This window comes from Podarcis muralis, chromosome 2, assembly GCF_964188315.1.
Source record: "Podarcis muralis chromosome 2, rPodMur119.hap1.1, whole genome shotgun sequence".
In the NCBI taxonomy this organism is placed as follows: Eukaryota; Metazoa; Chordata; class Lepidosauria; order Squamata; family Lacertidae; genus Podarcis; species Podarcis muralis.
This window is the reverse complement of record NC_135656.1, coordinates 71,549,450-71,575,336: the sequence shown is the minus strand read 5'-3', so window position 1 is coordinate 71,575,336 and position 25,887 is coordinate 71,549,450. Positions and strand designations below refer to the sequence as shown.

Sequence of the window (25,887 nt, the reverse complement as noted above, 5' to 3'; positions counted from 1 at the left end):
GTGTGTACCTGTTGAGTGTTGTGGGAATTTTCTTTAGTTTGTTTGGGAGGAGTGGGTATGTTGTGGTGCAGGTATTTTCAATTGTGTCCCTCTCTAGGTGTACCCATTGTTTTGTCTCATCTTCGAGTATATATGGGATTATATGGCGTATTTGGTTGGCAATGTAATATGCTTCTATGTTGGGGATTCCCCATCCTCCTTCTGAGGTGGGGAGGTGCAGGTATTTGGGGCTTATTCTTGGTTTTTTATGTGAGAAGATAAAAGAGTGTAGTTTTCTCTGCCAACTGCGGAGTTGGGTTGAGGGGATCCAGATTGGGAGGGTTTGGAATAGGTAGGTTAGTTTTGGGAGTGTGATCATTTTGATCATGGCTATTTTGTCTGAGAGAGTGGAATTCATGTTATTCCATCTCTTTAGGTCTTTGTTAATTTGTCGCCACAGGGGCTTGTAGTTGTGGAGGTGCAATTTATTGAGGTTTCTGGTTATTTGTACCCCTAGGTACCTGAACTTGGTGTGGCAAAGTTTTATTTTGGTGACCTTCGTGAGTTCTTTTTGGGTGTGAGGAGGGGTGTTGAAGCACATAGCTTCTGACTTTGTAAAATTTACCTGTAGGCCCGACACCATTGCAAATGTGTTGAGTTCTCTGATTAGGGAGGTTGCTGTGCTTATGGGGTCTGGTGTTGTGACCATTAGGTCATCTGCAAAGAGCCCTAATTTATAGGTTCTGCCTTTTATTTCCACTCCCTTGATGTCTGTGGCTGCTCGGATGCGGATTGCTAGGGGTTCCAGAGCCAGGATAAATAAGAAGGGAGACAGTGGGCATCCTTGTTTCGTGCCTCTTTGGATAGCTATAGTATTAGAATCCATATTGTTAGTTCTGCATTTTGCTGAGGCTTGGGAGTATATTTGTTTGAGGATTTGTAGGAAGTTGGGGCCAAATTTCATGTTAGTTAGTACTGCTAATATGTATTTCCACTCTAAGCAATCAAAGGCTTTGAAGATGTCTAGGGACATAATTGTCAATGGGAGTTTAGTTGCCTTGCTGTGTTCGATCAGGTTCAGTAGTTTCCTGATGGGGTCTGTTATATTGCGGCCAGGGACAAAGCCAGTCTGGTCTGGGGCTATTAACTTGTGTAGGAAGATTTTTAGGCGGTTGGCCAAGATTGATGTGAAAATAATAATAATAATAATAATAATAATAATAACAACAACAACAACAACAACAACAATAATAATAACAACAATAATAATAATAATAAATTTATTATTTATACCCCGCCCATCTGGCTGGGCCTCCCCAGCCACTCTGGGCGGCTTCCATAAAAACCACAAATACAGTAAAATATCACACGTTAAAAACTTCCCTGAACAGGGCTGCCTTAAGATGTCTTCTGAATGTCAGGTAGTTGTTTATCGCTTTGACATCTGCTGGAAGGGCGTTCCACAGGGCGGGCGCCACTACCGAGAAGGCCCTCTGCCTGGTTCCCTGTAGCTTTGCTTCTCGCAATGAGGGAACCGCCAGAAGGCCCTCGGCGCTGGACCTCAGCATCCGGGCAGAATGATGGGGGTGAAGACGCTCCTTCAGGTATACTGGACCGAGGCCGTTTAGGGCTTTAAAGGTCAGCACCAACACTTTGAATTGTGCTCGGAAACGTACTGGGAGCCAATGTAGGTCTTTCAAGACCGGTGTTATATGGTCTTGGCAGCCGCCCCCAGTCACCAGTCTAGCTGCCGCATTCTGGATTAGTTCTGGTTTCCGAGTCACCTTCAAAGGTAGCCCCACGTAGAGTGCATTGCAGTAGTCCAAGCGGGAGATAACCAGAGCATGCATGGTCAGTCCTGCTAGAAATTTTCTGATTTCCTTCTCTGGTGGGTTATGGGAGGTGTATAGGTTGGAGTAGAATTCTGCAAATTCTGAGATTATTTCTTTGGGGGAGAATGTTATGTTGCCGTCTTTTTTGGTGATGCAGTGTATTCTTGTTTTGAGTGCTTTTTTCCTACATCTATTTGCTAGTAATCTGGAGTTTTTCCCTCCATATTCATAGAAACGTTGTTTAGAGTATAGAATGTTGATCATTGTTTTGTTAATTTCTAGGGAGTCTAGTTCTCTCCTTTTTTGTTCTATAAGTTTGAGGAGTTTTTTAGATCCTGTTTGTTTGTAGCGTGATGAGAGGGCTGTGATGTCTTGTTCTATTTTGCTAATTTTTGAGGAGGTTTGTTTTTTAAGGAATGTTTTCTCTTTTATGCAAGCTCCTCTGGTGACCGCTTTCATTGCGTCCCATAGGAGGGGGGATGTAGATCCTTCTTTATAACTTATTTTCTCTCTGTTTAAGAGAAATATTGCTAATACAAAATGTTGTTGTTGTTTAGTCTTTTAGTCGTGTCCGACTCTTTGTGACCCCATGGACCAGAGCACGCCAGGCACTCCTGTCTTCCACTGCCTCCCGCAGTTTGGTCAGGCTCATGTTTGTAGCTTCAAGAACACTGTCCAACCATCTTGTCCTCTGTCGTCCCCTTCTCCTTGTGCCCTCCATCTTTCCCAACATCAGGGTCTTTTCCAGGGAGTCTTCTCTTCTCATGAGGTGGCCAAAGTATTGGAGCCTCAGCTTCACAATCTGTCCTTCCAGTGAGCACTCAGGGCTGATTTCCTTCAGAATGGATAGGTTTGATCTTCTTGCAGTCCATGGGACTCTCAAGAGTCTCCTCCAGCACCATAATTCAAAAGCATCTGAAGCGAAATATCCACCTATAAATTCTCACTATCAGGAGAGGTATACAATAGTTGGAAGTTTTCCTAAAACTGTTGCAACAGGGGAGTCGAATGTACCTCTTCTCTCTACAATCCTGCCTTGTAAGTGGAATTTAACTTTATACCCATTCATAATATTTGGTCCTACAGAAATTTATGGGACTTCTGAGCTGCATTCTGAACTGCTGGTACTGCATCAGCTTTAGGTGTCACTGTTCTATCCATGGTATCCTTTTTGGCTGCCAGGACAGTGCTTCCCTCCTGTGATTTTAGGCAGCATAAGTTCACTAGGCCTTGTTAGTTTCATAACTAAATTCTGGGCTGCTGTGAAAGAATTTTTGGCACCAACAGGTATTTTCAAGCTGCCCATTGACTCCTTGCAGTTTACTTCACCCCAGTAACAACTTTAGGAAGTTGAGGAACAGGGAGCTTTACTATTTAGCACAGTACTAAAGGAGCAGTTGCAGAATCACTCTGGATTCGATTAAGCTTTCAAATAGCAATTAGGCTCTACTTGTTGTTTTACTATCATCCTTCAGCTACATCACACTTAGAAAACACCCTGGTGCACCCTGAAGGCGTTGGAGAATTTTGCCAACACCAGAGGCTTCCCATAACAGCTCTTTTCTACCCAGGGGCAGAACTAATTGTTAAATCTCTGCTATCCCTTACTGTTGTAGTGCCACCTATTGGTAATAATCAGTATGACAATTACTGGTAACTCAGTGAACACGTTCATAGAATCGTAAGAGTTGGAGGGAGTCTTGCAGGCCATCTAGGCCAATCCCTGCTCAGCATAGGAAATCCTGAGCTACAGCATCCATAAGATGATTGCCCAGCCTTTGCTTGAAGACTTCCAATGAGGGAGAGCCCATCAACCTCAGCAACTGATTTCACTGTCATTAAAACAGCTTTTCTAACATTCAGATGCAATAAGTCCTCCCCCAACTTGCTTATTAGATCTAGTCCTGTCCTCTGGGATTGCAGGGAACAAGTATTTTCCCTCTTCTGTGTAAATGACCTTTGGGTATTTGAAGAATGCTATCATTAAACATGCCAGTTCTTTCAATCCTTCCTCATGAAACTGGCTTTCCACCCCACTAGCCATATTTGGTGTCGTCTTCTGAACTTGTTCCAATTTGCCTATGCAGCACCCAGAACTGTAGACAGTACTTTAGATGAGGTCTGACTAGGGCAGAATAAAATTAACAGATGTGATGCCAGCAAGAAAGAGCAATGTTATCTGCAGATACCAGGTATCTCATGAACTCTGCTTGAGGATATCTTGTCTTAGTGGATCAGAAGGGAGCAAAAACAAATAAAAAGGCAACATGCCAGAGCCACTACAGGTGTTCAAAAGCTTTATTTAATAGAGCACTCTTGATTACCTTTCTTTGATCAAGCTCATTGATGGGTACACCTGCCCGGCAGATATACTCATCACAAACAGTCCAGTGCAAAACACGATCTTCGTTGGTGCAGTTTCAGATTTGGCAGACCGCTTGATGTTTCAGTAACAGCAATATATATTTCAGCCAAATCAATCCATGTAACTGGTGAAAATGAAGCATTCCTGCTGACATAATGCCTGTCGCAGTTGTCACTGAAAGGACTGGTATCGCATAGACGCAAGAAAAGGTGTGGGGACCATGGGCTCCATAGAAAAGATAACCAGGTACTCTAGTCCATTAAAATGTAGCATTTTTACATAATACATTATGGCAAACTATATGTTGAAGTAAATGATGCTGCACAGGACATCTAAGGTACATACCACTGGAAGCTGAAAACAATGGGACTTCAATTAGTCACATTCTTTCATAGGTTTCAAAGAGCTTTAGTTATGATTAACTTTATCTAGGTCGGGGCCAGTGTCTTAATCTCCTTGCAACCATGGTGCTTCTTCCAATCCCATTAAACAAGGGGCCCAGCTTTGCCCATTTTCTCATTCTTTGCTAAGGCAGTTATTCTCTCTTCTTCCCAGGCAGCAAAACAAAGACTCCTTTCCCTGATTTAGTCCCACAGCTGGTGGGAACCTTTGTATGCACTATGGTTGAAGCTACTTAAACATGCTGCAAGCAAATCGAATCTGGAAGTCAGCTGTTAGCTAATGATAAAAAAGCAACTGGGTTTTATACTTGCCTTGGAACTGCAAGAGATTAAGTACCATCAGTCCATCTAGAAGCTTTTCTGAGTGCCTCAACATTCCTGTGTAGAAAGCATTTCCACACAGAGATTGTATGTAGATCAACACAAGTGTTGATCACACATGTTACATTTGTGCAGAACATGTCATGTATCGGCAAACAGTGCCAAGTCTGAAAAAAGAAGAGCGCTTATCTGTATTTCAGTGCTCTGCTTCCATGTTCCTGTTCACAGGATCATCTCTGTTAAATACTGTGACTCATGAGAAATCAAATGCTGGGAGTTTTGGTCTAAGAGCTACAAAAGAAGATAGCCATGCAGATACTATTCTAACCTCTGTGCTTGGATCAGTGGGAAACCTTTGGACATCAGAGCTCCCTTTTGCTTACCTAGCCATAAAATGAAGCTACTATTCATCTACCATAATGCAAGAGTGAATGGAAATTCTGTACACCTAGAAGGGAAAGGACTGAGCAGGTTTCTTCTCCACCTTGAGAGGGCATAAATACATTTGCTGGGCTGTAAGCTTCCCTCTATCAGGAATAGTTTCAGGTAATAATGTGGTCTTGTGGTATACCATTCCAGGTATAGGATAAAAGATTATGAGAACCTATACCACTAGGCCAGAAGTTCAATGAGAAATTCCCAAGCTTACATAGTATTGTGCTTTTGTCCGTGAAGCTTTCCCATGAACAGTGCACGCGTCATCCTGAAAGGAGGAACCCAGAAGTTATCAGTGCAAAGAAGGGAAAAGAGACTCGGTTATACCATTCTTGAAAGCCTTTCTCAAGTTCAGTGTACCATATGCTCATGTAACTTTTGCCTGCCTCACATCTTTCCACCAGGGAAGAGGAGGAGGAGAATCCATCACTGTGCTGCCCCTCTTCTTCCTGGTTCTCAGTGTTTGCCTGTTATTTTCTAGGCAGCAGTTGCTCTCAAAATGGCTGCTATTATAGCAGCTGACCAAAGAAAAGGCCACAGTAACTACTGAGGGCCAGAGTGGCGACAGAAGGGAGGACACAGTAGCAATTTCTTCCTTTCCCCCTACTTCCACACAAACACAAGGCAAGCACAGGTAAACAAGCCTGCAGTGCAGTCCAGAGTAGCAGGGGACTAAGCCACATTGAACTGAGTGGTGCAGACATGGAATGACAGGACTTCTAAGAGAGTAAAAAAAACACCAGGAGAGAAGGTGGGGTAGTGAAGGAGTTGCAGCCCTCAGAATATTATAAAAGTGGAAGGAAATGGCAAGTATCTCCTAATGTTTGTCTAGATCTAAGACAGGTTGTACAAAATGCTCTACATGTCAATCATCATGTCTTCACATCAAATTGTCTCTGGAAAACGCCAATGGATAATTAATCCACATCTGAGCCACTTCACTATTTCAGGAAGTGAAGTTACTTAGCCGATCTAACACATATAGTTGATCAGGTTTGGTTTTTAAACTGTTTATGTAAATCCCCCTGAGAGCTTCAGCTACAAGGCTATGAACAGATAAAGCAGCAGTAATAATAATAATTTACACTTACATGCTAACATACACTTTGAATCCTGCTGGGGAGAAAACCTGCTAGACAGGGGTGGTCTGGTGTTCTTGAGCATTAAAAAATGAGAAGTGTTAGGCCCTCTGTCCTCCCATGCCACTTTCTGGTTGTAGAGTCTCCATACAAGGCAGCTTTGTTTTTAAAGCATGTAATATGTTTAGATCCTGCCTAGCTCAAATTACCTTGTCATTTCTAATACAGCTTAGAGCACTGCACAGTCATGACAGATTTTTTTTAGACAGAAACTCAGGCCTTTACAACTGTGTTAGAGAGAGATCAGTCCTTCCCTTATTCAGAGTGCTAAAAGGTTCAATCTGATACCCAAACCAGGACATCTGAACCCCAAACAGTTTACCAAGAGAAAGTATATTAAAACAGCCGAGGTGTGTGTGTGTGTGTGTGTGTGTGTGTGTGTATGCAAGAAGGATTTGAGCAGCTACCTGAATCAAGAACGACCTAAGCAATACTTGGTGTTCTTACACAGGGAGGCACCAGCAGAGTGCAACTGGGCTACTTACTCAGCACTGGCCATATTTCCAGAGGTATTTTGACAGAGAAGAGAAAATGCTACATGGACACTCTGGCACCAAAAGGAAGCTGGTTCAACAGGATGGGCATCTCCAGGATTTTAACAGGGAAAAGTCAGAAATTACATAAAATACCATATGATGCTATAGGCAAGTAAAAAGAGATTCTTCAGTCCCACTGCCTTGTAAGACCACCTGACTCCTTACTGACAATGCAGGAATTCTTCAGAGATCCCACAAGCTGTCTATTTCAGGATGGCTTTCAAGGCTGGATTCTTTTGCGATAGAGGTAGGCATTGCTCACTTGGTTCATGATAACCAGGCTGGTGAGGATAGGACACAGCATGGACAGATACCAGGAGACTCCAGTTACAGATATGGTAAACCACAAGGAACACATACCCAGCATCAAACTGGCACAGCCAAGAATGTAACCGATCAGCCCTGATGTGGCGTGGTAAAGCTTGAGTTTGCTCAGTGTCCAGTTCTTCATCAGCTTGGGGTAGAGCAGAGCAAGACCCCCCATGCACTGCATGGTAGCATACAGCACAGTCAGCAAGCCAGTCAAACCGTGCCAGGTGACAAAGTGGTCTTTCCCCTTGCGGTACTTGTTATAGCTGATGATGGCCAAGCCCAACACTGCACAGGTGAGTGAGAGCAACTGTAAAGCCCAATGGAAGCGGACCTTGGCCTTCCGGGAGAAGGACTGGAGGAGGGAGCTCTCTGGAGAGAAAGTCAGAAGGGCTTCTGTCATCAGGAAAGAAAACTGGAGAGGCAAAAGAAGACAACATCACTATGGTTTGTTACATTACATTTAGCCAATGGTAAACTTGCACTCATTCCCAGCTTAACAAGAACAAAAGCTTCCTTGCTTTCCCCCAGCATTTAACTTTGTGTAATAACTTGGGAATTCCTGCCAAATACTGGAGAAGAAATTGTTCTGTCATGGAAAGGCTTATCTCTTTTCTAAAGAAGGTGGTAATAATAATAATAATAATAATAATAATAATAATAATAATACCCGCCCATCTGGCTGGTACAAATTTTATAGTGATCCTCATCAGCAAAGGAGAAGATAAAAGCTTTGTGAGCTGCACACAGAAAAGGAAGGGATAATTATCTCATATTTTACTCCTATCTACCAGTAGGGAATTCTGGATTCGAGTCCCACAACAGGCAGGAACAACTGCATCACCTCTGCCTTTTCCAATTCCTTAGCACAGAATTTCCATCTTACTCCACAATAAGCTGCCTCCAGCCTTTTCTCAGACTATTCAGTCCACTAAACAAAGCCCGAAATAGATAAGGTAAGGTTATAATTAGTTATTTAGGAAGATGGTTGTAAAGAATGCCTGTGGCTGGCTTACCGCAAGAGACATTAAGAAAGGATGCCAGGAGAACAAGCCTGGAAAGAAACAAAAGCAAGGTGAGTCCCTGTAGACAATCAGTTAGCATACAGCTGAAAATGTGCCACCTGCTCTGGAAATAGGATACATCCATTTAAATCCTAGAATTAATCCAATTGTGTGGAAATGCTAAGTGTACTAGAATCATTGTTGCTGGAAAGAAGCCATCACACATTTTTATATACTTCAATTTGGATCCCTTTGTCATTCCTTCTCATGTGAGGTTCAGGGTAGAGCAAAGCTTTCCCCAAAACAGGCATAACAAAATGACTTGAAAATCAAAAGCGCTCAGTGGCGTAGCGTGGGGGGTGCAGGCGTGGCCGGCCGCACCGGGCGCAACATCTGGGGGTTAGGGTTAGGGGGCGCAAATCCACAGGTCAGGGGGCGCAAATCCACGGGTTAGGGGGCGCAAATTACTTGCCTTGCCCCGGGTGCTGACAACCCACGCTACGCCACTGAAAGCGCTGAAAGAAATGCAATACAGCACTCCAAACACATTGTGGAATTGCATATGAATTCTGGAAAGGTTGCCATTTACTTTGTAGCAGGAAAAAGATAAGCATTGTGTTACCTTAAAGATGGAACAGATTTACAGTGGTATAAAATTTGTGGTCACGAAACCTTATGCTACACTAAATTGTGGGTTGTAGGTGCAACAGGGATCAGTGTTTTTAGAATCTGGCACAACACAGATTATATCCCTCTTTTTAAAAAATCTAATATTTTGAGCAATGTGGTGTGTTGTTCTGATCTGCAGCCCAAAGGAGGGCCAGTGGGAGTGGTTTGGTGCAGAGATACCAAAAGAGAAAATCAAAGACACCAGAATGGCCAGTTCTAGTGCTTTATTAAAGAAAGGTATAAACTTACAACACAGCCTGCAAAGCCCCACTGCCATTACAAGACATGGGGGGAACACCACAGCAAGAAGCAATCATGACTTGTCCACAAAGTGCTAGTAAGTTAAGCATTACTTATACAAAAGACGGCATACTTTTGTTTGACCAGAACTTCTCATCAATCCATGTGAGGACATAGCTGGAAACTATCTAAGGCAGGCTTCCTCAAACTCGGCCCTCCAGATGTTTTGAGACTACAATTCCCATCATCCCTGACCACTGGTCCTGCTAGCTAGGGATCATGGGAGTTGTACGCCAAAAACCGCTGGAGGGCCGAGTTTGAGGAAGCCTGATCTAAGGCTTACAGATAGTTCCCCTCTGTGGGCCAAGAACCCAGTATCCCAGGCCCCACAGATAAGCATAGCATCAAAGCAATCCAATTAGTCTGTAACAAAGCAAGTGCATATATAGGTGAGCTCATTGTTGCAACAACTACCAATTAGTTTCAGGGTCATCTTGACTACCAAGATGGCGTTCGCAGTCTCACCTTTGGTTCAACGCATGTGCTTTGCTGAGACTGCAAATGGGAATGCAGTGCCCTATGCCAAAATACCTAAGGCATCACTGAAAATGGGCCTAGTGATCTTGTCTAAAGCTTTTGTTATGTTAAAGGATCATATTTCACTAGAAGACTCATTTAACAGAGAGAGGCTCAAAGTTTATTCTCATAAAACATCCAGGAGTTCAAAGTTAGTAACAGGAGATGTTGCAAAGGATTGGTTTACTGTGACAGAGCTCATGTGTTGCATTTTGTAATGGAAAAACAGAAATGCTACACTATTTGTCAGTAAAGTGCACTGGCCAAACTCTCTCCAGGCGATAATCAAAGACTGTAGTCACAGACATGTAAACTTCATGTGGATGGTCTTCCTAATTCACATAAGGTTTGGAAAAACACCATGAAGGGGATGAACATTAAAATGTGCATCAGGAGCATGCACAGGTTTCTTGCAGGACTGAGACACCATCCTATGTGTTGTGTCAGGCAGAAGCTATTCCTATCAGTTTAGGCCCGGTAAAACAATTATATTTAAGAGCAGAAGCGCCCTAGAGAGCTTAGATGATTCAGAAGCCTATCATGTTGGCTATATGCAGAGTGAGGCCTAAACCACCTGAAATCAGTTCTACAAAGTGCTGGACTATAAGTCTTACTTTCAAATGACGAACATCCTTTACTCACACTCAAGACAAAATTTTGATTGAGTGTATATCTGCCCACATCTTAATTTTTAATCAAACCTATGCACAGGTATTGGAGCACATTTAACAATGCACCTATCATTGCATCCTACTTACTTGATCCAGGTCTAGCTACCACAGCTACGAAGATGGTAAATCCAAGCGAGGCAAGGTGCGCAGTAGCACCAAAGACAGCTCTGAGAGAGTGGTATATTCGCGATTCTGTTTCAACAGTCAGAGCCATGTCTTCTCCAGCACAGTTGACAGGATCTTGACCTTCCACCCTTCACCAGTTACCAGCTTCCTTTTTTCTGTATGCAGCATGTATCAGCTTCCCCAGCACATGAAGGGGAAATGATAGAATGTTATTGTGCTGATGGGGAAAACATACTTCTCATACTTCTGTTAGTTATCTGAGAAAAAGACAGGCAAAGCTATTAACACCAAAAAATCTGTCATAAGATGGCACAAGGCCCAGCAATAACTTTCACTGGTGAATCTTAAGGGCAGACTAAAGAAAAATCCTGGCTTGCAAAAGAAGACTTTGTTCCCCACCATATGCTTAATTTATTAGCAATAGCAATGGGCTATTTCAGGAAGTCAGCTGAACTCTCCCCTTCATCATGCCCATTCTTTTTTCTCCCTCCCTCATTGTAACTGCAATACCTGTGACAGTGTGGTACTAAAGGGAAACATTTGCCCATGCCACATTCTGCCTGGCATGTGCACAAAATGTGCTGTCTTAGCACATCTTCTCACCAGAATTAGTGCAGTAGAAAAAAAGTCTCCCACTCCCATGGTTGCAGCAGGGCAGACGCCTTTCACCAGGGAGAAACTAGGACACACTGACAAACTACAAAGCCAGTATAAAGCACTACAAGAGTTACACCACTCTTATTACTGGTTTGCTAAGAAAGCCTGTTGAGTCACAGACATGTTTCATTTTATGACAGCAAGTATTGATGCTGCAGCTCCATGGAGTAATGCTATTGAAACGTGGAGGCATTTGGCAAGCTAAGGCACAACCACATTTTTCTTTACGTTCCTCATGGAATTCCCAAATTAAGATTAGAGCTCTTGAACAAATCTTCAACCACCAGCGCCAACTGAAACACCTAACAGATTCTCCCTGGTTCATGCAAAGCTTAATACGTAAACTCTAGTCCTATTCTGCTTCCTGGATTATCATTGATCAATCCAATTTATTATTGATTCAACACACCAGAAACCTGTGGCGGAATGGGGGGGTTTCCAGATTTTTTTTTAATGTGGCAATACAAGAGAACTGCAAACATCTTATGTACACATGGGCTGCACTGCTTTCTCTACATGAATTTTGTCCCAGATGAAGCAACCCTGAGTGGAGAGCTGAAGCAAGGTCCAAGCCCTGGTAATCTCTCCTTTGCACCCTCTACAGATCCACCTTCTTACTGGAATGACATCATAGGGTTAACCAGGGCCATACGTATTGGGGGGGGGGTTGCCCCAGTAGTGTCTCCAGAGTGGCACCATTGAGGCTCCCAGCCTGTGTGTGCAAATGCATGTGGAGGGCTGCCAAACTGGGTCTTTGACCCGGGTGAAATAAAGCCTCGTTTCACCCCTGGATTAACAAAGAAATGAGATTGACACCGAAATTAAACTCAAAGGGACCACAGGCAACTGAGAGATGCATTCACTTCTTTTCAAACAGAGAATTATATTGTCAGTCAGAGTGAACACTCCCTTTTAAAAGAGTAAAAGAGAGAGAGAGAGCTCATTCAGTAGTTTCCAAAGTAGTATGAATAAGTGTTCAAACCCAGGAAGCCATAAACAGTGAAATTACCACCTCTATGCTTGATCTTATAACCGGGTGGCATTTGTGCTTATCCAATTTAGTGTATTTTATTTAAGCAGTAATTAAACCACAGCCCACTTCAGGAGGAAAATACAGTATATTCACTCTCACCAGCATCCCTTTCTTTTAAACCTGCTGCCACAGATCAGCTGTTGTGTCAGGACACTGATCCTGTTGTCTTAAGTATGAAAATGTGGTAGAGTCGCCATTGCTCATTCATCTCCCCTCAGCAACCTGTTATTGCAGAGTCTGATCCGGATCTCTTTCTGTGCACTATGAATGGCAGAGCGAGATTTAGCGTGCTTCATGATTCTACCCCACCCTATTCATTTGCGGAGGGAGGATACCCAGTCTGCCAAATTACAGGGGTGGGGGGAACACCCACAGACCCTTCAGACCCCCGTTTAATATACGGTATATTGTATAGCATATATGCTTATATACATATTTATATATTCGATAGTCATTGGGAGGACCCAATATTCCCTAATCCAAAAGCACATTCTCCTCAGATAAGGCACCCGCCCCTGCTCCTAACTCTTCACAAAGCGAGATTTTGAGGAGCAGGAGATTTCCGGGTTTCAGGTGCCGATTTGCCAAGATCGAAGATGCGGGTCACACAAAGGCATCCCCAGCAAGGCTTCAAGTCACAGGAACAGCCCCACCCACGACAGCTGTGCACAAGGGGGCAGATCTCGACCCACGCCGCCGCCCACCTTCCCTCTTGGGTTCGCATACACACCGAGTTCCTTAGTCCGAACACACACACACCCGTGTCCAACAGTAGATCCCGGGGAGCGCGGATTTCACCTACCTGCTCGCGGATGATCCGCATCGCAAGGGAGCAGGAACTCCGATAGAAGCAGAGGAAGCAAGCGCCACCTGCTGATTGGGCAAGGCCGAGACTGGCCTTCTAGGGCCCGCCTACCCTGACTGTCATCCTCCGCATCTGAGAGGCTGAGCCTCGCTGTCCATCACGGGCGAAGTTCTGTCAAATGAAGCCTTCAACCTGATAAGACACGTGACCACCTGGGCAAGTTCTCCTCGACGGCTCCTTTGTTTGGAATTGCCATTCGTTTTATCGGGAGTCAGAGAAATCTATGTGCGCGCATCTCCGGGACAGCAGTCTCGCCACTAGGCCAGATAAAACAGTGATGGCATGCGCATGCGCCATAACGTTAGTCTATCTCTCTCTCTCTCTCTCTCGTGCGCGCGCGCGCCTGCGTGCCCAGATGTTTTGCGCCTGCGTAGAAAAGCCAAGCGTTCTCCCCGACTCCGACCATACGCGGGACTATAGTGTGCGCATGCGTACTCTTGCTGCTCTCCTCTCTCGGTCGCCGGTGAGTGCGCCTTTCCTTCAGTGCTGTTCTTCGTGCACTTGGGGAGGAGGAGGGGGGGGGGCGCTTGCAGGCTGTTTCGCCCGTTTGTGCTGAGTTCCCTGGGGAAATGTGTGTGCGAGTGTAGCACTTACTTGTCTGCCCACTTAGCAATGAACCTGGAGTTTCCTACACAGGAACAATTTTTCCCCAGTGTCTTTTGCCAGCCGGAAGTGTAACAATTTAGAATGAAAACTGAGCTAAGGAGAGTGAGGGGTTCAGAGCTCAGCCTGAGCTGAGCCAGGGAAGCCCTCCTGAACTGAGGGGAGAGGGAAAGGAGAGCTTAGCTGCAGCAGGAAATCACACTGATTGTCACTGTTCCTTTATATGTGGAAAAGCATAACTTAAACATGAATAAAAGTCCTCAGAGACTTATAAGAGCTATATGATGGGATGTTGTACATAACTGAGGGAGACATGGTTAACAGCTACAAGAAGTTGTGCCCTTCCTGTCATCTTTCTGGATTTGTGGAGTTCCCTCCCTATTACAAATAACAATTCTTAAAATTATGAGGTATTTACTTGGGAGTATCATCAGTTGTGTATACTTGATCTCTTGCAGTTACCGCTATGGAAGTCAGCAGCAGAATTGAGTGTATCTTTTTCAGTGAATTCCACCCAACACTTGGGCCTAAGATAACATATCAGGTTAGTGGTACCAGACATCATGGTATAAAGAAACTGGTCAGTATATAGTTGTGGGACATTCAGAAAGCTGCCTTATGCTATGCTGGATTATTGGTCCATTGAGCCCAGTACTGTCTATTCTGAGTGGCAGCTACTCTCTGGGGTCCCTCTCTGCAGCATAGCGCTTCCTTGACAGTGGAAAACTGATTTATAAAAATATGTTTAGATGGGTTTCAAAGGAGTCCATAGATCTCATCTTGCGACTACTGATCTGCAGATTTAATTTCTGACCCTGCAGGTACCAGAGGATTTCATTTCCCGAGAGCTCTTTGATACAGTTCAGGTCTATATCATCACCAAACCAGAACTGCAAAACAAGCTCATCACTGTGTAAGTAGAAAAAATCCACATGAGTCTTGTAGACCACACTTCCCCTTTAATCATGCCCATCTGTGGCAAAGTAGCACAAAAATATTATATTCAATAACATTAAAATACATTCTCTCTCTTTCCAACAGTACAGCTATGGGGAAAAAGCTAATTGGTTGTCCAGTTTGCATTGAGCATAAGAAGTACAGCCGGAATGCCTTGCTCTTCAACCTTGGCTTCGTTTGTGATGCTAGAGCTAAGACTTGTGCACTGGAGCCTATAGTGAAGAAACTGGCAGGTTATCTTACCACTCTAGAGGTTAGACATGACACAAATATGCCATTCCACAAGAGGATGTACAGATCACATGTTTTAGCAACATGAAAGCTTAATTTAAAGTCTCCTCTGCTTTGTTTTATTGTTGTGTTTTCTTTCTTTGTTCTACTGAATTGCACCTGCTGAATTCTGAAACTGACCACCCAAACGTGCAATCAGTGCTACTGTGATAGATGTGTGTGACTGTCACAGATACCTGTTGGATAGTACCTGTGACATCACTGATGACCTGGCAGAGCACTCTCCCTGTTCTTTCTTAGGGTTCTGTGCAGCTGCTTTTGAAGAGTTTATATATCATCTTCAAGGTTTGTAAAGTGTGAATATTTACCTACTTTACCATTTCTGAGAAGAAATGGTGCAATTATCTAATTCTTTGCAACAGTGTTCTGCCATGTTGATGTTCTTTTCTATTTTTTTTTAATCAATGATATATACTTTCTCCCTTCCCACCAGTCTCAAAAGCACACATCTCCTGTTTATTTGCCTATTTGCTTCAAGAAGCATATAGCCTTTTCTATTGTTTCAGTGTTGCTGCTTTAGCAGCAGGAATATCTTCCTATCCATTTGTACCACTTTGTTAAGTTTATACCAATATCATACAACTGCTGCAGGATTGTTACCGATCCTGCAGTTGCACTAATGGCGAAGTTTCTCCCATTACTGTATAAAAAGGTGTGTGTGGGTGTGTTTGTTTACACACACATATATACATGCACATTCCCCATGAAAGATTTTTATTTAGTATGGGATACTTTCAGCACACACTACTACCTCTGCTTCTCATGGTATATTCAAAGTTGCATTTTGGTTGGGGCTAATCATTGACTTTGTTGTTTCTAGCTTGAGAGTGGCTTCATTTCCACTGATGAGAGCAAACAGAAGTTGATACCTATCATGACCATCCTACTTGAGGAACTAAATGCCACTGGCAAATGCACTCTTCCTATAGGTAACTGTCAACCAAAAAGTAGCAGCAAATGCTCCTTTTCAAATTGCATGTTAAGTTGCAAGCTTGCAAGTGATTCTTGAAGGAAATGCAGGGAAAGATGGAAGTGTGGCACTTTCAGAGCAGGAGAGCACTTAGTGTTGTGTTGTTCTCTCTTTTTTCCTCCAGTTATTGAAAGATAGAAATAGTCCAGTTGCTGTAGAATGTGGTGTATTTCAGGAAAGGGTGGTATATGAATATTAAATCCTACATTGATGCCCTTGAGTTTAGTTTTTGTTATCTTGAAGAGAATGGCACACATGCCTTAAACTTATGAGAGAATGGCACAAATGTCCATTGAAAGTTGGACTTTCACGCAAGTTCTTCCTGTCATAGATGAATTATTTCTGATGTTCAGACGCCTTTATTTTCCTGTCAGCTGTTGTCTGGCTCTCATGACCAAGAGTGCAAAAAAAGAGAAGTTGTTGATTGTCATTGTTCAATTAATCTGGATTAGCTCATTGTGCTAATTTCATCAGGCTCCCCCTTCCTGTTTCAGGCATGCAACCCTCTCTGCTTCTAGGGACCCTTTTGTTCCCACCATCTGATGACTCTGCAATTGGGAACCAAGCAACAAACTCAAGTTCAGACTTCAAAAGATTTAGCCAAGATGTTTTGGTTTACATTTCTTAATCATTTTTTTCATTAAATTTCTATTCTGCCATTATCCCAAAAGAGCCCAGAGTGGCTCAGGAACATTGTTCTTATTTGTATGCTCTTGGGATGGAACCACCCCAGTTGTGCTATATTTAAAAAGTCACATCATCAAAGTACAGTGCAGAGATCCATGTGTTCCAATTGCAGCTGTCCTATCAACCAGTATTAAGATTCAGCTGCCAGTTCAATGAACTTGTGTACATAGATTGGGGCGTGGAACCATTTTGTCCTTTGCTTCAGGCAGCAAAACATCTTCAGAAGTCTCTAGCTCTCTGTCCATTTTTGCTCCTTCATGCAGATGAATCAAACACCATTCACCTGAAAGTGATTGAGCAACGCCCAGATCCCCCCATTGTGCAGGAATATGACGTTCCTGTCTTCACCCAAGATAAGGATGACTTCTTCAATTCCCAGTGGGATCTCACCACTCAGCAGGTTGGTACCCACAATTGTCTTGTTTAATACAATAGTGTGATGGTAGCAAATGCATCTTCACAGTCCGCCCCCCCCCCAGCTAATTAACCTTGCCTGGCCATAGAATTTTGTGGGAGAGGCTGGCCATTAAAGTCAATTGGCAAATTATCACAAGAAATATGTGATTTTTAGGCAGCCTGATCCTGTGTAAGTCTTCTGAGAAGAAATGTGTTTCTGTAAGGTGTGCCTGTTTTTCTTTCCCTTTAACATGTTACTCTTATACTTACTGATTCATTTTTCTCAATGAGCACTGAATGGTACACAGGAGATTATTTCCCAGAATTTAACAATGAGAGGAGCCTCCAGTATCAAACTTTGTAGAATCTGAAACACTAGTCACAGATGACTTCAAATACTGCTGAAATTTGCTTGTATACTTGGGCTTGTGTTACTGCTACTTTAATAATTGCTTCCTTTTGTCATGTTGCCTGGAGGGTGGACAGGAACGCACTTCTCTCATATAGTACGCCTTAGGAAAAGGTCCTCTAAGGGGACGCAGGTGGCGTTGTGGTCTAAACCACTGAGCCTCTTGGGCTTGCCGATCAGAAGGTTGGTGGTTCGAATCCCCACGACGGGGTGAGCTCCCGTTGCTTGGTCCCAGCATGCCAAAAAGTGCAAGTAGATAAATAGGTACTGCTCTGGCGGGAAGGTAAACGGCGTTTCCGTGCGCTGCTCAGGTTTTGGTGTTCCGTTGCACCAGAAGCGGCTTAGTTATGCTGGCCACATGACCCGGAAAAACTGTCTGCGGACAAACGCCAGCTCTCTCGGCCTGTAAAGCGAGATGAGCGCCGCAACCCCAGATTTGTCTGTGACTGGACTTAACTGTCAGGGTCCTTTATCTTTACCTTTACCTTTGGTCAGTTTAAAGCAGCATTACCCCTATGGTTGATGTGCAGGGGGTGAATGAAGACCTAGGGGTCAAAAAGAAGTTTGAGGTATAGTGGGGAGGGGAATAAACAAATGAACAAACAAATGGGGAGTTTTCCAAGATGGCCACCGTGTAAGGTTCCTCCTTCAAGTTCTCTCCGACCTCTTCTCCTGACTTGGATTTTACAACCGCTGGAGTAAGCTATTTACTTTAGTTTTGCATTTTGCTAGACAAGTAATTGCTGGACTCTCCACTGGTGTGATGCCAGAATAATTAAGAACTCTTAAGATTCAGAAGTAAAGGGCATGGGCATGTACAGAGTGCACCTCCCTTGCCAGTGAGGAATCTCTGTATTTAATCAGAGATATTTTTTTAATGATTCCTAGTAGTGGTGACTTATGATTAATAAATGTTTATTATATATTGCTATTTCACTTACATTCCTAAGAATTTGGGTTGAGGTCAGTGACAACTTTATAAGCTCATCATTGTGTCAATAAAGTTTGGGAAATGCTGGTTTATAAAGGAAAAGGGGTAATGAGATGCAGGCAAACATTCTTAAATACTTAATGTTTACACATGTTTAATACTGTTACCTTACTGCTTCCCCTGGTTCTGACCTGGATACTGAAAGTGAAGATTTTTTGAGTTCAGATGTCACTTGAGCCTTCTACATTCATGTCAATTCTGAGATGATCCAGCCTTGTCTTCCTAGTTGTGTGAAAAGTGTGCTTGTGCATGTACATCCCTGCTTAGCCTTGCATTATATGCATATGCTCTCTTCAAAGATCTTGCCATACATTGATGGTTTTCGGCATGTTCAGAAAATCTCAGCTGAGGCAGACGTGGAGCTCAATTTGGTTCGAATTGCTGTCCAGAACCTCTTGTAAGTACCGGGTGCCAAAGGGAGAACAAGGCATTAGCTTGATTGCAAACCAGTTGGGATTTTTAGATTCAGTAGATTTCAGCCCTGTTGTTTTCCTGTCCCCCATTTCTTTTAGCTCTCTCTTTGCTCTACCACCTCTTACTTTGTCTGCAATTCAAGCACAATCATCCAAAGCAAAAAGGCAAATAAGCAAACCCTGGATTCAGAGCTAAACTAGACACTAAATGTTTTACTCCGAACTTGAAGAGTGTGTGTGTGTGTGTGTGTGTGTGTGTGTGTGTGTAGGCATGAAGTGTAAAATGTGGAAATTTGGAGAATCCTGTGCCTGGTGTCTATTAACTTTAAATAATGAACTGATGTCCATTAGGGTGCAGCATTTAGAGTCACACATATTTTGGAGTCTCACAAATATTTTTCACACATGCAAGTCACTACTTGTGACTGCACTGTGCAAACTTGTGCCTTTCCTGCTCTTGTCTGTGATGGGGGCGTGTCTTTCATGTAAAGAAGCATAGTGAATACCAGCCAAGCAGAAATCCCAGCGCCTGTCTTAGAAAGTGTTATTTTTAGGGTTACAGAAATTTTGCAGGATGCACTTAACACTATGTTAGTTAAAGCTAACACATTTCCTGCATGTTAAGCGTCTATCCTGTCCTAATGTCTTCAGTATTACTATAGGATCTGTATGGAAATTATATCAAAAATATTATTTGCACTACTGTATACTTTTGCACTCTTTTGGTGCATGAAGTTTTAGCATGGGTTTATTTCTAATGGCTGTCATGTTTTTCAGATACTATGGAGTAGTGACTCTAGTTTCCATACTTCAGGTGAGTTTAATGGGTAAGTGGCTCAACATGATTGAGTTGATTTTAAGCAATGGGATGTCTAGTTCATAAATGCACATACAGTAGAACCTCTACTTACAACGGCCTCCACTCACAGACGTTCCAAGTTGCAACCACGGCAAACCCGGAAGTAACCGGCGAGTTTGCTGCTGTCCACGCATGTGCAGGAGCGGTGATTGCTATTCGTGCATGTGCAGAAGTGGGCAATCGCCGCCCGCGCCTGCGCACAACGGCGCCTCTCCCAGCGACCCATTTCACCATAAGGACAGGCCTTCGGAACGGATTGTGGTTGTGAGTAGAGGTTCCACTGTATAGCCTATTCTGCATTGGAAAGTTTCCCTTGTTTGCTTTATGCAATTTTCCTAAGTAATCTTAATTTTCACATCCTTCAGCCCAGGCATGTTCATTATTTGACACTGTGTACTACTGATGGGATGGGTTTGTCAAGCAATCGTTATGAATTCCAATGGGAACCGAAATGATTTAAGTACTGAGATTTCTCACTTTCTTCCTCAGTACTCAAATGTATATTGTACCACACCTAAAGTCCAGGATCTGGTGGATGACAAATGTCTTCAAGATGAATGCCTCTCTTATGTCACAAAACCAGGTATGAAAGATGCATAAGGATTGCTGTAGTCTGGAGTTATCAGTCACAATCTTGTAGTTATCCTCATCCAGCAGTATCCCAGCTCTTTCTTCTGTTAATATACTTCTGGCACTTTAGCATAAAGAAACATTTGTACAACGAGGCCCCTTCCTGAGATGTTCTTCTATATGTTGTTGTTTAGTCGTTTAGTCGTGTCCGACTCTTCGTGACCCCATGGACCAGAGCACGCCAGGCACTCCTGTCTTCCACTGCCTCCCGCAGTTTGGTCAGGCTCATGTTTGTAGCTGCGAGAACACTATCCAACCATCTCATCCTCTGTCGTCCCCTTCTCCTTGTGCCCTCCATCTTTCCCAACATCAGGGTCTTTTCCAGGGAGTCTTCTCTTCTCATGAGGTGGCCAAAGTATTGTAGCCTCAACTTCACGATCTGTCCTTCCAGTGAGCACTCAGGTCTGATTTCCTTAAGAATGGATGCGTTTGATCTTCTTGCAGTCCATGGGACTCTCAAGAGTCTCCTCCAGCACCATAATTCAAAAGCATCAATTCTTCGGCGATCAGCCTTCTTGATGGTCCAGCTCTCACTTCCATACATCACTGCTGGGAAAACCATGCCTTTAACTATACGGACCTTTGTTGGTAAGGTGATGTCTCTACTTTTTAAGATGTTGTCTAGATTTGCCATCGCCTTTCTCCCAAGGAGCAGGCGTCTTTTAATTTCGTGACTGCTGTCACCATCTGCAGTGATCATGGAGCCCAAGAAAATAAAATCTCTCACTGCCTCCATTTCTTCCCCTTCTATTTGCCAGGAGGTGATGGGACCAGTGGCCATGATCTTCGTTTTTTTGATGTTGAGCTTCAGACCATATTTTGCGCTCTCCTCTTTCACCCTCTTTAAAAGGTTCTTTAATTCCTCCTCACTTTCTGCCATCAAGGTTGTGTCATCTGCATATCTGAGGTTGTTGATATTTCTTCCGGCGATCTTAATTCCAGCTTGGGATTCATCCAGCCCAGCCTTTCGCATGATGAATTCTGCATATAAGTTAAATAAGCAGGGGGACAATATACAGCCTTGTCGTACTCCTTTCCCAATTTTGAACCAATCAGTTGTTCCATATCCAGTTCTAACAGTAGCTTCTTGTCCCACATAGAGATTTCTCAAGAGACAGATGAGGTGATCAGGCACTCCCATTTCTTTAAGAACTTGCCATAGTTTTCTGTGGTCGACACAGTCAAAGGCTTTTGCATAGTCAATGAAGCAGAAGTAGATGTCTTTCTGGAACTCTCTAGCTTTCTCCATAATCCAGCGCATGTTTGCAATTTGGTCTCTGGTTCCTCTGCCTCTTCTAAATCCAGCTTGCACTTCTGGGAGTTCTCGGTCCACATACTGCTTGAGCCTTCCTTGTAGAATTTTAAGCATAACCTTGCTAGTGTGTGAAATGAGTGCAATTGTGCGGTAGTTGGAGCATTCTTTGGCACTTCCCTTCTTTGGGATTGGGATGTAGACTGATCTTCTCCAATCTTCTGGCCACTGTTGAGTTTTCCAAATTTGCTGGCATATTGAGTGTAGCACCTTAACAGCATCATCTTTTAAAATTTTAAATAATTCAGCTGGAATATCATCACTTCCACTGGCCTTGTTATTAGCGATGCTTTCTAAGGCCCATTTGACTTCACTTTCCAGGATGTCTGGCTCAAGGTCAGCAACCACACTACCTGGGGTGTACGAGACATCCATATCTTTCTGGTATAATTCCTCTGTGTATTCTTGCCACCTCTTCTTGATGTCTTCTGCTTCTGTTAGGTCCTTTCCACTTTTGTCTTTTATTATGGAAATCTTTGTACAAAATGTTCCTTTCATATCTCCAATTTTCTTGAACAGATCTCTGGTTCTTCCCATTCTGTTGTTTTCCTCTATTTGTTTGCATTGCTCATTTAAGAAGGCCTTCTTGTCTCTCCTTGCTATTTTTTGGAAATCTGCATTCAATTTCCTGTATCTTTCACTATCTCCCTCGCATTTTGCTTGCCTTCTCTCCCCCGCTATTTGTAAGGCCTCTTATTTTGTAAGGTTCTTCTATATAGATCTATTTAATTGTTAACACTGGCAGTTCAATGGACTACATTTGGCAACATTTATGAATTTGCGCCCGTCCTGGCTGGATATTTTGTGGGTTATTTGTAGCCCCTGTAGTTATTTGGCTTCACTTAGTACATTTCATATTTTCTGTTACACTGTCATATATTGGTATATATTGATCATGAGTGTCCTCCAGTTGCAAATGATATTTGAAATACATTTAGCTGGGTGTATTTAATTAGGATATACTTAAGTGTGATCACCAGATGTTTCAATACATATTCTTGTATTATTTTTGGATAGGTCACAAGCGAGCCAGTTTGAGAGACATTTTCCAGCTCTACTGTGGGCTGAGCCCTGGCACAACTGTACGAGACCTCATTTGCCGCTACACCCTACAGCTCCAGAGAGTGGATGAAAGGTTGGAGGGTGGCTTGTTTTATATTATTTTCACACATAGGAATGACTCTTCAAATCATACTACCTTGCTGTACCCTCCTTAGCTACTGTTTTCAGATGGCTAAAAGAGGAGACCATGATTTAGCTAAAACCGGAAAGAATCAAGAGGGTAGGGCTCATGAAATACCTTAAGTGCTCTCACCTTTTCACCTATAATCGGAACACTGCTTACTCTGACAATTACAAAAAGTAATGCTCAGTATAGCAAGTGACAGAATGAGCCACTTACTCATTCTCGGAGACTTTTCTAGATCTCCTGCAGAGATCATAGGGATTGTTCTTGAAAAGAACAAATATAATTTTTGCCATCCTAACAGCAAAGTTTTACATTCTTTAAATAGGGCTTAATACGTTTTCTGATATAAATATTGCATCTGCTCTGTTACTTTAATGCCTAAATCGCAAACAGGTTTGTTTGCCTATTAGACGCAAATCCATGAGTTCTGTTAAGAGTTTAAACTGTATCATCTGCATATATTTTTTCTTCATTTCTGAAATATATTCCTTTAATATTTTTGGTAATTCTAATTTTGACCACAAGTAACTCCATTGTGAAAGAGCTGAGAGAGAGCACTCCTGTTTAGTCCTCAGAGAATTCATGTTTTGGACATCATGCCATTTACACAAACTTTGACTATATAAAGAACTTTGATTTATCTAATAAATCTATGTCCTTTCCTTGAATGTTTTAGTTCTCTCTTTCAGGAAGCTCGTCCAGTTTGGCTTGATGAAGGGCCTTATTCGACGGCTCCAGAAGTATCCTGTGAAAGTAGCCCGGGATGAAAGAAGTCATCCAGCCAGACTGTACACAGGTTGCCATAGCTATGATGAAATCTGCTGTAAAACAGGTAAGGAATTATCCGTCTACATTTATCCACCCAGCAGTGAAACTGCACATAGTTTACAGTCTACCAAGCAGCAAATCGGATAAAAAAACAACATAACATAGCAATGAAATAGGCAGTAGTAAAAGTGACTAAAGCACCCAAGTGATAAAACTTGCACTGCAAAAGCCTGTTGAAATGCATGGCTTCACAACATGCCTAGAACTATTTATTTACTTAGAGTATTTATATAGCCCTGAGAGGTTGTCAGTGCAGCTTAAAAGGGGTTCTCAGAATAAAATCAAACTCAAATCTGGTACAGGAACAAAAATTATTCAGCATGCATCTGGGACAAGGATTATTCAGGCTCTCCTTGTTCTTCCCTGTGGTCAGACAAATGAGGGGTAGAACAACTGGATCAATGTCGCTTAGCATGCCTCCAATTCAGATTTGGCACCACCATGAAAAGAGCAAGGTGCACCAAAGAGTGTACCAAAAGAATGAATTAGGGATACCCACAGTATATATGTATACACATATGAAATAGTAATGCCCCTAAATCTTGCCCAGTTACTATTCCTCATCAGGCTGCCATAGCTGTGTTGTAAATGAACTGGACTCTTAAGAGCCTCCCGCAGGCTATTACCAACAGGCTTGACTCCAAAATTATTTTAGATTTTTGTTTTGGAGTAGGATCTGTCAGTGGCAGCTGAAAAAATCGTGACTGATAGGGGGGTCCCCTACCTTCAAAAGGACTTTCATATATCTGTCACCATGGAGTCCTATTAGTAGTACTTTATATCCTCATTCACCAGTATTTTGTGTTTCCTCCTTAGGGATGAGCTATCGGGAGCTGGATGAAAGGCTGGAGAATGACCCCAATATAATTGTTTGCTGGAAATGAGTCTCCAAAAAAAGGGGGGCGATTATTCATCATGTCCTGTTTACTACTGTGCTGCCTGGGACTGCTCATGATTTCTTCAGAAATCATTAAAAGCAACATAGCTCAAATTGTGTGGCATGATGCACCATTGGTGCCTGGAACAAGTGAGCTGGATGGACTTGGATTTCTTTGGATTGTTTAGTGAAGATACACATTTTAGCGAAGATCATATTTGTCTGGGCAAAACACACAGATGTATATCAAGAAATTTCGGGAGTTCCATTTTCGTTTAAAAAATAATTAAACCAAGTTTTGCAATGCTATGAAGTTGAGCAGTGGGGCAGGTGACTGCTTAAACCTGTTCCCAGCTACCCATCGCGTTATGGATGTGTGTTTACAAGGCTGAAATGCTGGTTGTTATTAATCTGGCAGTATTATCCTGTAGTAGCAAGAAATCACATAATTCCTTTCCTTGTGTAAAGTATTGAAGGAAAAAGTTCTGTAACAGACTTGTACAAATAAAACAGAAAGATAATTGCATTTAAGTGTAGAAGCAATAGATAGCGGACACAAAGATTTGACACTTGCAATGAAATAGAAATGGTTTGGTTACTTACTCCAGTTTAATATTTAATTACCCTTCTTATTAAATCATTTGCCACTTGTGTATCCCAAACCTCTGGGTTTATTAGATGACATGTATTTTGATATTGGAGCAGTGTATTCCTTTTACTGATATTGGAGCAGTGTATTCCTTTTACTGAATTCTCTTAACCCAACCGCCATGCCTCTAAGATGGTTGTGGGTAATGATTGATGAAGGCATTCTGTTAACCATCTCCCATATTTACCTTCCCTGATATTTAAGAAAGGGAAAAGGTTATGGATCTAAGTTATACTTTAAATAGAGCCTCACTTTCAATCTTGGTGCTGCTATTTCTACTACTCATCTGCTTTCTAGAAGTCCATGTGATAGATGAGGTTTAGCCTTCCCTCCCCAACTTAGGTGTGAGTGAAGAAGGGCAGATTCAGTTCTGGAAAGATTTATAATGATCACACATCAAGCGCCATGGCCAAGTGGGGATCTGAATGTGGTCTCCTTAGGCTAGGACCAATGCTGTCCAGTGTATAGTTTCCTCTAACCCGAGTAGGCAAGGGAACATGCAGCCCTCCAAATGTTGTTGGACTCCTAACTCCCACAATCCCCAACCAACATGGCCAATAGTTAGGGGAAACTTCATAAAATCATAGAATTCATAAAACTTCATAAAATCATAGAATTGTGGAGTTGGAAGGGATCCTGGTGGTCATCTAGTCCAACCCCCTGCAATG

At 42.7% G+C, this 25,887-nt stretch overlaps 2 protein-coding genes across 5 annotated transcripts; one reads left to right on the top strand and one right to left on the bottom strand.

Annotated features, from left to right (window-relative positions):
* Nucleotides 1-4,091: 4,091 nt before the first annotated feature.
* CYB561D2 (cytochrome b561 family member D2) lies at nucleotides 4,092-13,407 on the bottom strand. Of its 3 annotated transcripts, XM_028718685.2 has the most exons (5): nucleotides 13,096-13,407; nucleotides 12,393-12,554; nucleotides 10,565-10,778; nucleotides 8,334-8,371; nucleotides 4,092-7,732 (listed from the first exon to the last, which is right to left on the bottom strand). In XM_028718685.2, exons 3-5 carry the CDS (start codon nucleotides 10,689-10,691, stop codon nucleotides 7,229-7,231), a joined length of 669 nt encoding a protein of 222 aa, XP_028574518.1. In that variant the 5' UTR covers nucleotides 10,692-10,778; nucleotides 12,393-12,554; nucleotides 13,096-13,407; the 3' UTR covers nucleotides 4,092-7,228. The 3 variants fall into 3 exon arrangements, with proteins under 3 accessions (XP_028574518.1, XP_028574515.1, XP_028574516.1); XM_028718682.2 differs by lacking the exon at nucleotides 12,393-12,554 and having other exon boundaries at nucleotides 10,565-10,860; XM_028718683.2 differs by lacking the exon at nucleotides 12,393-12,554.
* Nucleotides 13,408-13,496: 89 nt separating this feature from the next.
* Nucleotides 13,497-25,096, top strand: NPRL2 (NPR2 like, GATOR1 complex subunit). Of its 2 annotated transcripts, XM_028718679.2 has the most exons (13): nucleotides 13,497-13,621; nucleotides 14,220-14,305; nucleotides 14,583-14,674; nucleotides 14,803-14,971; nucleotides 15,830-15,938; nucleotides 16,474-16,557; nucleotides 16,930-17,066; nucleotides 18,762-18,859; nucleotides 19,653-19,689; nucleotides 20,224-20,317; nucleotides 22,694-22,811; nucleotides 23,555-23,697; nucleotides 24,510-25,096. In XM_028718679.2, exons 2-13 carry the CDS (start codon nucleotides 14,228-14,230, stop codon nucleotides 24,575-24,577), a joined length of 1,227 nt encoding a protein of 408 aa, XP_028574512.1. In that variant the 5' UTR covers nucleotides 13,497-13,621; nucleotides 14,220-14,227; the 3' UTR covers nucleotides 24,578-25,096. The 2 variants fall into 2 exon arrangements, with proteins under 2 accessions (XP_028574512.1, XP_028574513.1); XM_028718680.2 differs by lacking the exon at nucleotides 16,474-16,557.
* The last annotated feature ends 791 nt before the right edge of the window (nucleotides 25,097-25,887 follow it).